Below are 14,198 nucleotides of genomic sequence, written 5' to 3'. Positions count from 1 at the left end.
ATCACCTGCAATAAATAAATCAATGAGAATATTATCTACCACTAGCTAACCCTAATTATATACGCATTTTTTTTTTTTTTTGGTAATGAAAAACTTTGCTACCTCTTTTGGTTGAAGGAAGCAAGTAATAAAAGCATAGGCAGGTTGGAATAACAAGCAGAATATATAGGCAGCAGAAAATACAAAGGAAGACCTCCATATATATATATGTAAATGAGTATATATATGCGTATGTATATACATATATATATATATGTGTATGTATGTATATATAATATATATATATGTGCCTACGGTGTGTGTTTGTGTGTACATACAAGAATGATAAATCTTCGAATCACTCTATGTATTGTAGACCCCACTTTCAAAACCAAAAGTACATAGCGAAAATCAGAAAATAGAGAAACAAACAAATTAAAAAGAAATCATAATATACATTAACCTCTTAAATTGCCATATGATATTGGTAGGTGAACTATAAGCATGGCATGAAAGACTGATTTTATTAACGAATTAAATATAAATAACACCCTCTATCCTTTGTCAATTAAGTATTCAAGGGTATACAAATTATCATTTAAAAAATAATTAAAATCAGAAAGTGATAGCAGGACCATATTGCATGACCTAAAAGTGTGGCGTTATACTTTAACTACCTTTAAGTTTTTCACTCGCTTGGGGATTAATTTTATATATTTCATGTCTCAACTACTCTCGAACTCTTGAACCCGAAACGGAAAAAAAAAAAAAAAAAAAAAACCGCGTAAGAAAAGTTCACAGAAGGAAACATATATATTATATTGAAGGCTTGAAATTTATAACTTTAACCCCGACTATATATAGACGAATTGGTATTAAGTTTTTCCAACTACTTTATATATGTCGCATGTCACGTTTTTCCTAAATCTAACTCTTTGATTTTATGCTTATGAACAAGTCTGAAATGGTGCTACGTTATTCATCCTAAATTGAAAAAATTTCCCCCTTTTGAGAATAAATTTCCTTTTATGTAACAAAACTTTATTCTCCTCCTTTTACTTTTTCTGTTAGAGAGTATACTTGAGAGACGAGAAGATAAGAGAGAGAAATAAATATATACATAAGAAAATAAAAAAAAAATATTTTTAGTTGGTAATGATGAGAGGGTGATATCTGCATGACCCAACTTATTGCCTACAAAACCCTAACTACCTTTGCTTTCGCTGAAGTTTTTTAATGTACATTTTGGCTTAATATTTTGTTTCATTTTCCAACTACTCTCTCAAGCTTTGTTTCGCATTTGGGAAACAATATACACATTAAAGTCTCTTCTTTTAGTTAGGTATAGTATAGTCTGTTATTAGTCTAGTTAATTAATTGACGATACACTTTCTTTGGAAAAAAAAAAAAAAAAAAAACTATATCTGTTCCAAAGCACTATTTTTAGTATAATCAAATATTAAACAACAATCTTGCAACATATGTGTACATTCCTTATACATCTATATGTTATACATGGATCCGTATTGTTAGTGATTTTTCTGCACGTGAAAAGGCAAACGCTGATTTAATAATTATCATACGTGCAAATAACCTTGCTAGCTAACCAACATATAACAAAATTAATTTTTTTAGAACAATAAGTCATAAACGATGATATTGTCTAATGGTACTACTACATATATATAATACCGTTATTTATTTTTTCTGTAGTCAAAATTATAAATTGACCTCTTTTTAAACGTGATGATTGTTCTTTTTTTATTTTTATTTTTTATGTGAAAAATCCCCTATTACTTTTTTTTTTTTTTTGAAACAGACCACCCCCAGGAACTCTTAGCTCATTCGTAAGAAGAGCTTGGGGGGGGGGGGGGGGGGGGGGGGGGGGGGGAATTCATTCAACAAGATCAAACGTCAAAGCGTTCCGCACAGGGGGCGGAACCTCCCCTGACTCACAAAACCCAAAAACTTCAAAATTCACAACCCATTTACAAAGGCTATGCAACTCCATTTAATGTCCTACTACACCACAAGAACTTAACATCAACAAACTCTTTTGCTAATTCTAAAGCTGAATTAAACAAAGGAATAACAGACTAAAAAGGGCTGTCTTTCGATCCCGCCAAGCTGTCCATGACGATTTTGTTATCACCCTCTATCTCCAAACGCCTGATGTTTCGGAATCTAGCCAAGAGCAAGGCCATCTGGACAGCCTTGAGTTCAGCTTCTGCAACAGAGTCCGCTTCGATACGGACTCTTTTAAGTGTGGGCCTTAAACTCTTTTTCCATTAAGAAAAACACTTTTAAGCTTAAAAAAGTTTGATGACATAAAAATTCTTGAAATACCCACTTTCCATAAATACCGATTTTTCAATATTAATTTCTCTAAAAAGAAATCCGGAAATAAACAAAATAAAACCTTAAATATGGCTATAACCTAAGAAAGAGTATTTAGTTATGACAATGAATATAGACTTTGAATCTTTTATAAACCTTTAAAAATTCAAATATTTTATTTCAGAACACAAAATCTTTTATTTAAAAAAACAAGAGTTCTTTAAAAAGAGGATTCACAACAAATCAGAACAAATTTATTTGATATCCTTATAAAGTAGGATTTTCAATCATAAAACAAATCCAATAAATTTTTTTAATTTATAACTGATCAAAGTAAATAAAATATTCCCATATAGAATATTATGAACATAGTCCATATTTCATCGAACCAATGAATCTAACTTTATTTTGATAATTACGAACATGTTCTTGAATAATTTTAGCTTTGAATGATCAAACATATCTCTTATATTTTGATAAAGGTTGTAAATCGAAAATCATGATTCTTGAGTCAAATGGTAAATTGGGAGAATCTAACTCTAGCTCTAATACCAATTGATGGAAAAACACGTTGATATTAAATACAAACAATCGCTCTAATACCAACTGTTGGTGAAGTACAAGTTATGGTATTAGATACAAACAATCGCTCCAATACCGATTGTTGGGTAAATTACTTCCACTAGGAGTTAATTACGGTTCTCATACGATCGTTTCAATACTTCTTATTGGGTACCAATATCTTAACCCTACAATATGTTTAGAAATGCGGAATAGAAGAAAATGCGAACGATCGCTAATCTTTAGTGTAAACAATAATTATCAGGATACTTAAAATCATTCAACAACAACAGATCTAATATAAGGCAACCAGAATAAAAACAATACCATAAGAGGAGTTCAGTTACATATATTTATGCTTATACATTTCTCGATATATATGAGCCCTAAGTATCGTTACTTCTCCAACAAAAGATTTTTTTTTATATGTACTTACTACGAAAATGCGCGTAGTCAATTGGTTATGGAATCAACTCTTAGATGAGTGAACATTGACCTTCTTTCAAGAATGCTGGATTCGTATTTGTGAATCATTTTCCGCTCGGATCATATTTGAATTCCCGAGACATACGTATTTAGGCATCTACAAGTAGGCATTACCGAATGAGTCAAAGAACTCAGTAATACAACCTAGAAGTCCGTGATCACTTCAGAATTTAGACCAGATCTCACTATGATCATTATAGCGACCTTGATTAGTGTGTCGTAACGGTGCTTAAATGATACACATATCAAATGTGTACAATGCTTCCCCCAAGTGATCAACATTTCACTTGTGTTCCACATATGTGATTTTAGATCCAGTTACGTGATTAATATATTCTAAAGTGATTTTATTTATTAAACTATCTATAGTATATTTTATTTGTTCTATTTATAAAATAATCATCTCACACTAATTTGAATAAGATAAAAGTAAATCAGGAAATTGCATATTCTATGGTAAGCTGGAAAGCTATAAATAAGGGGTTGGGTAGTGCAAAAATCGCCCAACTAAGCCTTATTCCACACTACAAATTCAGCAACCCCTCTCCCTTTGGTCTGGATGTTTTTTTTCTCTCTCCCAAAGTTGGAAAATTCGTACATACCACTTCCCAAAGAAAGAAATAATTATTCTGACACCTCGCTGGAATAATAAGTGAGAAAAGAGTTGACCCACACCTTGGTCTCTGTTCTTCCGGAGATTACATATCTTAAAAGACTCTAGTTTCGATCAATAAACGAGCAATTGATGAACCGAAATATCCAAAGAGAAATGAGTCGCCGAGGAGTCCGAAATCTTGGAGATTCAAAGACCCAAAGAGCAAGGAGCCGCAGAAGAATTCCAAAAGCAAGGAGATCCAAAGCTAGGAGCGTGGAAGATCTATAACTGAGCCGAAATGTATGTATAATTAAATGGTCTTATGGTTTATCTTGATTACGCTTGTCTAAATATTTGATATGTTGTTGAATAATTTTGAGTATCCTAGTAATTATTGTTTACGTTGAATATTAGCGATTGTCCGCATCTTCTTCTATTCAACACTAGTAACCATATTCCAAAGGTTAAGAGATTGATTACCCTATAAGAAATACTGAAACGATTGTTCGTGTTCAATACATGGGAATGGTAATTAACGTCAGGGAAGTAATTTACCCATCAAATGGCATCAGAGCGATCGTTCGTGTCCGATACCAAACCTATATTCCCATCAATCGGTATCAGAACAATTTTTCGTGTTTAATACCAATTTGTAACTTCCCAACAATTGGTATCAGAGTTATTGTTCATGTTTGATACCAACTTGTGACTTCTCAACAATCGGTATTGGACCGATTGTTTGTGTTTGATACCAACATGTGACTTCCCAATAATAAGGCCCAACTTGGGACTAAGACTATGGTTCTTGGGCATGAGGTTCGGGTTTGAGTCCGAGCTTTAAAAAATTTATTCAATAAAAACTCAGGCATGGGGATGAGCATGGCCCGTACTCTTTCTCAAGCCAAGTGGAGGCCCAGATTGAAGCATGGCCCATGCTCTTTTATGGGGGGTTGGGATCGAGGAGTAACATAAGGCCCAACTTGGGACTAAGACTATGGTTCTTGGTGATGATGTTCGGGCTTGAGTCCGAGCTTTAAAAATTTGTATAAAAAGCTCAAGCCTATGGATGAGCATGGCCCGTGCTCTTTCTTAAGCCAAGTGGAGGCTTAGACTCAAGCATGGCCCGTGCTCTTTTATAGGCGGTTGAGCCCGATGAGTGACATAAGACCTAACTTGGGACTAAGACTATGGTTCTTGGGGATGATGTTCGGGCTTGAGTCCGATCTTGAAAAAATTTATATAAAAAAAAAGCTCAAGCATGAGGATGAACATGGCTCGTGCTCTTTCTCAAGGCAAGTGGAGGCCAAGACTCAAGCATGGCCCATACTCTTTTATGGGCGGTTGATCCCGAAGAGTGATATAAAACCTAACTTTGGACTACGACTATGACCTTTGGGGATGAGGTACGGGCTTGAGCCCGAACTTTAAAAAATCTAAAAAAAAAGCTCAAAGCGTAATATTCACTTTCAATCCTTACAATATATTTTGTTTAATCTTAAAAATTATATCATCAATAATAAACTTAAATCAAAGTCTAAAAACATGTTTTATAAATAAAAATTATTCTTACAAAAAAAATAAAAGAAGAAGAATTGTTTTTATGTATAAGTATATATTTTATTTTAAAAAAGAATATTTTATTTTAAAAATGAATATTTTATAGTCTATTCTAAAATGGTTGAGATAGGCTTGACTTTTTTTCAGGGTGTGAGGGCTCAAGCCCATGTAATTCCCTTAAACAAGCTTAATTCGGCCTTATTGTTTTTCAAGCCGGGCCATACCAGCTTAAAATCATTAATAAGAAGGTCGGGCTAGGCAGTCAACGGATGCCCCGACCCAATTGAGGTTATTATAATGGGAAACGATTTTTGGCATAACTCACGAGTGGGAACGATCCACCCCTGAGTTGACACGTGGCCACTAACTGCCACGTGTCAACTCACGAGCGGATCGTTCCCACTCGTGAGTTGTGCCAAATAGCATAACTCTATTATAATTGCTTTCTGCTTCATGCCATTAAGAGCCACATGTATAATGTTAGGAAGTCCCATCATTTTTTTTTTTGAAATGCTGCAGTGGGGATTGAGCCACATGTATAATGTTAGGAAGTCCCATCATTATCATTTAATTTTGTATCGTTTTTTTCTTTTCATTTTCTTATGTATTGTGACGGGTCAATTTCAAGTGGGTAATTTCTTATATAAAAAGTGCGTTTTGGAAATGACTAATTCTTTTCCACACACGTTATGTATAGTAGAATTTATAACCGAGTCGTAATTTGTAAACAATAAAGATATATAATTTTTACACTTCATCAGAAGAAAAAAAAAATCTTTCAATTAAATGAATAACGAAGAATAAAATAGTGAATGTGCCAAATGTACTATATGAATTTGAAAACAAATTCAAAAGAATTTAAACGAATCTTTACGATAAACTTGCGCAGTTTTATTGAACATTTCAAGAAAGAAACGCTATATTCATATTGCCTTTGAAATTGTCAAAAAAAAAAAAAACAATGGTAACTTACACTTCATTCACAATATATATATATTTTTTTTAAACAAACAAAAACAAAACAGAAAGTAAAACTAAAATTAAAAAAAAAAAAAAAAAAAAAAAAAACAAGAACAAAAGTGTGTAACTGGACCAGAATGATCCAACGAATATTAAAATAATATAGGTAGTATCAAATTGTTTTTCACTAGATCTCAATTTCTTTCTTTTTTGGGCGAGACCCAGTTCTTCTTTCTTTCTTTCTTCAATTTTGGTACAAGTACAACACGCAATTTTCTGATCTAAATTATTTGTATATTAATCTTATCATTATTACTAAACAATTTTGCAGGCTTTCATCAAGTTGCAGGAACAAGTCATAGGAAACAATCAACCACAATCAAGTAGTGTACCTTTTATATATAAGCCATCGCTTTTTTCACAATCACTTCAAAATCAAATTAAGGTCTCGCCACAAAACCTCCAAGATATATCAAAAGAAAGTCATGAGAGAAAGAAATCCCCTCAACACCTTAAGTTTCTTATCATTAACCATAGTAATCTACACAACTTTGCTTGTGAAGTGTGTAAGATCTGAAGAGTTTGTTGTTGGCGATGAAGATGAATGGGACAGCCAGGGATATTATCTATCTTGGTCACAAAGCTAGAATTTCACTGTTGGTGATGTTCTAGGTATAATCCTTTTTCACACTTGAAAATCCATTTAGACATAGCAAAATCATGTGTTACAAAGTTTTTTATTTTATTTTTTGGGGTGTGTGTATAGTTTTCAAGTATGTTGAAGGGCAACACAACGTGTTCGAGGTAGGCGAAAGCACGTACAGATCGTGCGACTCGAGCGGGGTAGTTTTGTCGATGCACACGACCGGGAACGACAGAATCGAGTTGACTGAGGCGAGGAAATATTGGTTCATATGCGGCATCGTTAGTCATTGCCTCGGAGGAATGAGGTTCGGGATCGAAGTGGGGCGATCTCGTAATTCCACGGAAGATATTGTACCGAACGGTTCGCCATCTGGCGCACCACCACAGGTTACGGTGGCCCGGAACTCCAGTGATTGCTTGTTGAGCAAAGGCTTGGGAAATTGGGTTTTGTTTGTAACCTTTTTCGCTTTTCTGTTTGCTCAAATTTCACTACCGCTGTAAAGAAAATATAATGGTTTAAAGTGAATTTTTTTTAACTGTCGGTCTATTTTTAACTATTGGTAGCTATATCCGTTGGTGGATAGGGAAAAAAAGAGCAGTACATTGGTTTGTGTTAAATGGCTATCAAGAAGATGTAAAATACTTTTATGACCATAAGAATTTTTTGTAACACACTAGATTGGCTGTAGAATGCTATGGTGATATTTTTATTATTATTTTTTTTTTAAATCAGATGGCGAAATTGAATTATATATGACACGGTAATGCGTGTGATCATGACATATATATATATATATAAATATATGCTATGGTGATATTAAATTTATTATTTTTTTTAAATCAGATGGCGAAATTGAATTATATATGACACGGTAACGCGTGTGATCATGACACACACATATATATATATATATATATATATATATATATACACATCAAATTGTAGTTTAATGAAACTGTTAATCGCCTACATAATTTTTTCATATATAATTTTAAAGATAATAAAATGATAAATTGATTATACTTAAATTAACCTTATGCCCCCACCGATGCCGCTCTCTCTAGATCCGTAACCTTAACTGTCTCATTTGTCATCTGAAAGAGAGTGCAAATTACATAAGCTAACAATAGATCACTTCTCATTCTTATTTGGAAAGTGGAAGGATTGATTAATATGAAGGGATTTTACTATGAAAATAAATTTATTGTGTTGTTTGGTAGAGAGGAGGGAAAACAAAATGAAAGGATTGAGCATGGTTAGCTTTCCGTGGCACCCACAAAAAAACTATCTCTCTCAATTTAGAAAGATCGAGAAAGACGGAAACAAAAAAATGAAAGTAAATAATACAAAATAATGGCAATTACATATATATAATTTAATACTATAATTATTATTGCAAAAATAATAGCAATTTAGTAATTTAAGTACACAAAATATCAACCATTCCTCTCTATTTTAGTTTATACCAAACAAACAAATGAATGGATTCTAATCTTTCATCACATTATAGCAATCAACTTTTTAAAAATTTATAATTCACAATTTTCTTTTTCTTTCTCTTCCCTCCTTGTTACTCCATCCATTCAATTTTCTATCATCCCTACCAATCAAAAGCCTAGTTTTATATGACTTTTTTTTTTCTCAATGTTATAGTTTCATTTAATTTTCCGTTTACAGTTTCATTTAAAATAAGGCAATATCATCTTAAATTTAAAAATAAGATATTTATCGAATATTTGAAAGTTAGAGGTATATGTGTAATTTCTTCTCAGAAAGAAGGCTAGTAAGTCATTTCGCACCAGTAAAGCCTAAAATGACGTCTTACCAGCATATACATATCAATAACTAATTAAAGAAAATTAAGACCGAAAACAAACTAATAGAATAATGATTGTCAACAGATATTAGTTAAGGTGTACTGAATAATTAGAGAGAAACATCAATGATGTGAAATTATAAATAAATAAATAATCAGTAGGTTTGTTGGTGATGAAGGTGTTGTTGATAGTCAAGGAGACTTCCATTTCCATTTTCAGGGGGTTTAGACATGTCACACAATCCTCTTGATGGATTCCTTGTGAACTCCAACAAGATATCCCTCAAGTTATCAGCTTGGACTACCATTTTACTATCCTTCTTCTGCCACCCAAGAAACAAGAATAAAAACAAATGAAATTGATTTCATATCCCATTATAATAAGTAAGATATTGATAACTAGTTGTTACATTTTACAAAAAAAAAAAAAAAAAGCAAATAACCACGTTTTATGATTTCACTGATGATAGGTAAAAATAAGACTATTTTAAAGATTTTGAAGGTTATTTGATTACTTTGCTATCAATAGCAAACTAAGTTACATATCAATCTGGTCACTCGCTTTTTTCTAATAAGTATTATTACTTATTTAATGAAACCATAGTACAGAAGTTAAGTCATTATGACCACTAAAATGTTACGTGAATGGATGGCTTCTTGTAAAAGAAAGAGAAAGGAATAAAAAAGAAAAGAAATGATTAAATATTTTTTAGTTGTGTTTGATATAGATGAGAGAAAAATGATAGATCTATGAATTATTTAGAAGTATATTTGCACAAAACAATATTTTTTCTTTTAAAATTGGAAGAATTAAAAATGCTGAGTCCGATAATTTCACAATACCTCCAAAACCTTCACCCTTTTTCTTTTTACCCTCTACCAAATAACTACAAATGTCATATTAATAATAAAAGAGAATCATCTCTCTCTCTCTCTCTCTCTCTCTCTCTCTCTCTCACACACAAAAACTCAAACACGGCTTAAAACAAGATATCTAATTATAAACTACCATGTCTACGTCAAAACTCATAACTTGACAAATTAAAAACCAAAGCAATAATAATAATAATAACTTGTTTCACAAGAAATAAGAGTTAACCAAAGGAACATACCTCGACTTTGAGAACGTTAGACACAAGGTTTCTGAAGGTGGTGACATTGGCATTAGTGACTTCTAGTCCCAAAGAGTTCAGAGCCTCCAATAGCCTCACGAATCTCCCGGGCTTGTGCTCACAAAACACCTTCACATAGAACTCATTCCCATCTATTTGAGCCACTTCAACTTGGGGCTATATATAAATCATATTAAATAAACAAAAAAGTATTTAGTAAACATAATTGAGTATTGCCTTTAGAATTTATATATTTATTTACTACCAAACTCTACCTCCATTTGTGGCGCCTTGTCATTCGCAGTGGTATCAGAGTCGAGGTTTTGTTTCGATGCGGTTATCTCATTGTTACCCGATGCTTCAAAGGAATAAATGTTAGGGGACTCGGAATCGGCCCCAAAATTCAAAATCTCAGACTTGGGATTGTTTCTTTTTCCGTTTGCTCCGTCGATCACGGAAAGTTCCTCGAGCTCATCTTGAAGCTCTTTTTCTTGTCTTTTCAAGTCCTTCACGTACTCTATTGCGTCACGAAGAATCGAAGCCCTATCCAACTATTCGTCAACAAAAAAAAAATATAAACAATGTGTACGGATGATCCAAGTTTAAATAACAATTAAGATTCTTTAAGTTACGAAATATGAGCACATCTATGTGGTATCAAATGGGACGACCGGATCGTTTTAAATGGTTTGGATAAATTGAGACCACCCCAATAAGAAAACAAAATTATGGAGCAATAAATCCATTTTGACCGTTTGTTCTAGCTTTAACCGTTTAAGACACGATAATTTTTATTTTAATAGTTTAACTAAAAAACATCTAAATTAAATAAATTATCATTAGTTGTGATGAAAAAAAAAAACATGCTGAAAATTAATATATTTAACTCAAACTCGATATATTCAGCACCAAATATTAAGTTCAAATGCACTAAAGTTAAACAAAAAATTATTGACAAAATGAAGTCTCGGAACAAGTCCGCAATCCGACCTATACATCAGTTTCAATATAGCAATATGAACTGGACTGTTTATTAAGAACGAATTTAAGATTAAAAAAAAAAGGGGGGACTAGATTAGTAACAATCATTTTGGTCTGATTTATGATTTTCAGATTATTTTTTCAAAGCCCTCAACAACGAATAAATAAAAATCGAGCTATTTTTTTTAACATTTAGTGAAAATAGTCATAAAACAAGTAAATTTCTAAATCCGAGTTTTATAAAATATTTAGGAGTAATTATTTTCTATGTTAATGGCAAGTACATATATAGTGAAAATAGTGATAAAAACAATGAGATGAAGTTGGTTTAATTACCTTGGAAATATTCGGAACTAAAGACCTAAGAGTGTAGAGCCTCTCGTTGAGCTTCTTTCTGCGCTTCCTTTCAGCGACAAGGTTTTTGCTCTGCGGCCCTTTCCCCGACGACGACTTTCTGCTTCCGTGCTGCTTATTCCCTTCGTTGTCTTCCTCGTCGCTGCAATCCGACATCGAGTTCGACCGTTCTTGCCCTCTCTTCGCTCCCTTGTCCTCCGCCTCCAAAAACGACGCCTCGTTTCTCGCCCCGAACTGCACTGGGATGTCGTACGGCGACAGGTTCAGCCCCTCGAACGCCGTCGCCGGCGACACCGGTGGCTTCTCTGCTGTCGCTGTCTCTGTTGTGGGGTCCACTATTTTGTCCGACTCGTCGTTCATGACGAACGCTCTCGACGATTGGATTATTTGATCGTTCATGTCGATGATGAAGCTTGCCGTCGTTGCGTCGTTTTGATGATGATCGAGTAGTGGCGGTGATATGTTGCATTGCGACGTTACGAAATCAATCACGTTTGGGTCTTCTGGTATCTGTGAAATAAAATAAATATGTATTAATTAGTTTGAAACATGTAATTCATATTCACGAATGTGTGTGACTGACTGTGAACATACTTGCTTGTTAACGAAAAGCTCAACCAACCCTCCTGCCATTGGAATCAAAACCCTGGTCCCACTACATTCCTGCAATATTACTATTAAGTTAGTAAATTCCTTTATCTACAATAAATATCGTTATAATTAATTATTTACTAGATAGAAGTAACCTCAAGAAAATGGGAGCCTGTGACACTAGAAGAGTTTAGCCAACTGGGCTGGTTTGATATCAACGTCTGTGCATAAATTCTGTTCATTTGGAGAGGAAAAAAGAAAAAGTCAAGTTATGATACAAAATCATTATCTGCATGCTAATAATGGTACTTAATAAGTGAAATGAATTTATAGTAAATACATACCCAGAGTCCAAAGGCATGGAAGTTGGCAATTGGAAAAGAAGGTCACAAGAGTTGGTTCTTGGGTGTTGAAACATGGTGTCTCTGCATGGAATGAGTGGCGAAACTGGGAAAAGAAGTTCTTCATCTCCACAATTATTGTTATTATTCGCTTCTTGTGAGGTTTCAGCCCCACCACAACAACAATTCATCCACTCAACAAATCTGTAACAATAAGACGCCATCAATAATGTCACAAATATAACATTTTAATCATATATATTTCTCTACTTGATTGATTTATATATAACCTTTGGTCTTCACTTAATTTCCATAGGACACAAAAGTCCCACCCTTTTGATCCCACGAGAGGTCTAAGACTTTCCATCATGTTTTGCATAAGCATGTACATATCACCTGCAATAAATAAATCAATGAGAATATTATCTACCACTAGCTAACCCTAATTATATACGCATTTTTTTTTTTTTTTGGTAATGAAAAACTTTGCTACCTCTTTTGGTTGAAGGAAGCAAGTAATAAAAGCATAGGCAGGTTGGAATAACAAGCAGAATATATAGGCAGCAGAAAATACAAAGGAAGACCTCCATATATATATATATGTAAATGAGTATATATATGCGTATGTATATACATATATATATATATGTGTATGTATGTATATATAATATATATATATGTGCCTACGGTGTGTGTTTGTGTGTACATACAAGAATGATAAATCTTCGAATCACTCTATGTATTGTAGACCCCACTTTCAAAACCAAAAGTACATAGCGAAAATCAGAAAATAGAGAAACAAACAAATTAAAAAGAAATCATAATATACATTAACCTCTTAAATTGCCATATGATATTGGTAGGTGAACTATAAGCATGGCATGAAAGACTGATTTTATTAACGAATTAAATATAAATAACACCCTCTATCCTTTGTCAATTAAGTATTCAAGGGTATACAAATTATCATTTAAAAAATAATTAAAATCAGAAAGTGATAGCAGGACCATATTGCATGACCTAAAAGTGTGGCGTTATACTTTAACTACCTTTAAGTTTTTCACTCGCTTGGGGATTAATTTTATATATTTCATGTCTCAACTACTCTCGAACTCTTGAACCCGAAACGGAAAAAAAAAAAAAAAAAAAAAACCGCGTAAGAAAAGTTCACAGAAGGAAACATATATATTATATTGAAGGCTTGAAATTTATAACTTTAACCCCGACTATATATAGACGAATTGGTATTAAGTTTTTCCAACTACTTTATATATGTCGCATGTCACGTTTTTCCTAAATCTAACTCTTTGATTTTATGCTTATGAACAAGTCTGAAATGGTGCTACGTTATTCATCCTAAATTGAAAAAATTTCCCCCTTTTGAGAATAAATTTCCTTTTATGTAACAAAACTTTATTCTCCTCCTTTTACTTTTTCTGTTAGAGAGTATACTTGAGAGACGAGAAGATAAGAGAGAGAAATAAATATATACATAAGAAAATAAAAAAAAAATATTTTTAGTTGGTAATGATGAGAGGGTGATATCTGCATGACCCAACTTATTGCCTACAAAACCCTAACTACCTTTGCTTTCGCTGAAGTTTTTTAATGTACATTTTGGCTTAATATTTTGTTTCATTTTCCAACTACTCTCTCAAGCTTTGTTTCGCATTTGGGAAACAATATACACATTAAAGTCTCTTCTTTTAGTTAGGTATAGTATAGTCTGTTATTAGTCTAGTTAATTAATTGACGATACACTTTCTTTGGAAAAAAAAAAAAAAAAAAAAAACTATATCTGTTCCAAAGCACTATTTTTAGTATAATCAAATATTAAACAACAATCTTGCAACATATGTGTACATTCCTTATACATCTATAT

General features: G+C 32.9%; 2 protein-coding genes across 2 annotated transcripts; one reads left to right on the top strand and one right to left on the bottom strand.

Moving 5' to 3' along the window:
• Positions 1 to 5,343: 5,343 nt before the first annotated feature.
• Positions 5,344 to 7,621, top strand: LOC149388027 (blue copper protein 1a-like). The gene is made up of 3 exons (XM_089622340.1): positions 5,344 to 5,361; positions 6,807 to 6,858; positions 7,242 to 7,621. Exons 1-3 carry the CDS (start codon positions 5,344 to 5,346, stop codon positions 7,619 to 7,621), a joined length of 450 nt encoding a protein of 149 aa, XP_089478466.1.
• A 1,471-nt stretch (positions 7,622 to 9,092) lies between these two features.
• On the bottom strand, positions 9,093 to 12,707 carry LOC149388026 (transcription factor ABORTED MICROSPORES-like). Its single transcript, XM_089622339.1, has 8 exons — positions 12,607 to 12,707; positions 12,320 to 12,520; positions 12,131 to 12,209; positions 11,979 to 12,047; positions 11,367 to 11,894; positions 10,325 to 10,600; positions 10,050 to 10,226; positions 9,093 to 9,260 (listed from the first exon to the last, which is right to left on the bottom strand). Exons 1-8 carry the CDS (start codon positions 12,705 to 12,707, stop codon positions 9,093 to 9,095), a joined length of 1,599 nt encoding a protein of 532 aa, XP_089478465.1.
• Positions 12,708 to 14,198: the final 1,491 nt, after the last annotated feature.

This window comes from Urtica dioica, chromosome 8 (genome assembly GCF_054948205.1).
Source record: "Urtica dioica subsp. dioica isolate 48M chromosome 8, U.dioica_male_clone48M_v1_H2, whole genome shotgun sequence".
Taxonomy (NCBI): domain Eukaryota; kingdom Viridiplantae; phylum Streptophyta; class Magnoliopsida; order Rosales; family Urticaceae; genus Urtica; species Urtica dioica.
The sequence above is the reverse complement of the archived record's forward strand: the minus strand, read 5'-3'. Positions and strand labels throughout refer to the sequence as shown.

What these genes read in the sequence shown, in the direction of transcription:
- LOC149388027 (XM_089622340.1), top strand. An exon ending in AAACAATCAACCACAATCAA is followed by an intron (nt 6,859 to 7,241) that starts GTAGTGTACCTT and finishes GTGTGTGTATAG; the next exon opens with TTTTCAAGTATGTTGAAGGG.
- LOC149388026 (XM_089622339.1), bottom strand. Translation starts at nt 12,707, where the DNA reads ATGTACATGCTTATGCAAAACATGATGGAAAGTCTTAGACCTCTCGTG. An exon ending in AAATTAAGTGAAGACCAAAG is followed by an intron (nt 12,521 to 12,606) that starts GTTATATATAAA and finishes TTATTGTTACAG; the next exon opens with ATTTGTTGAGTGGATGAATT. An exon ending in AGCTTTTCGTTAACAAGCAA is followed by an intron (nt 11,895 to 11,978) that starts GTATGTTCACAG and finishes TTTATTTCACAG; the next exon opens with ATACCAGAAGACCCAAACGT.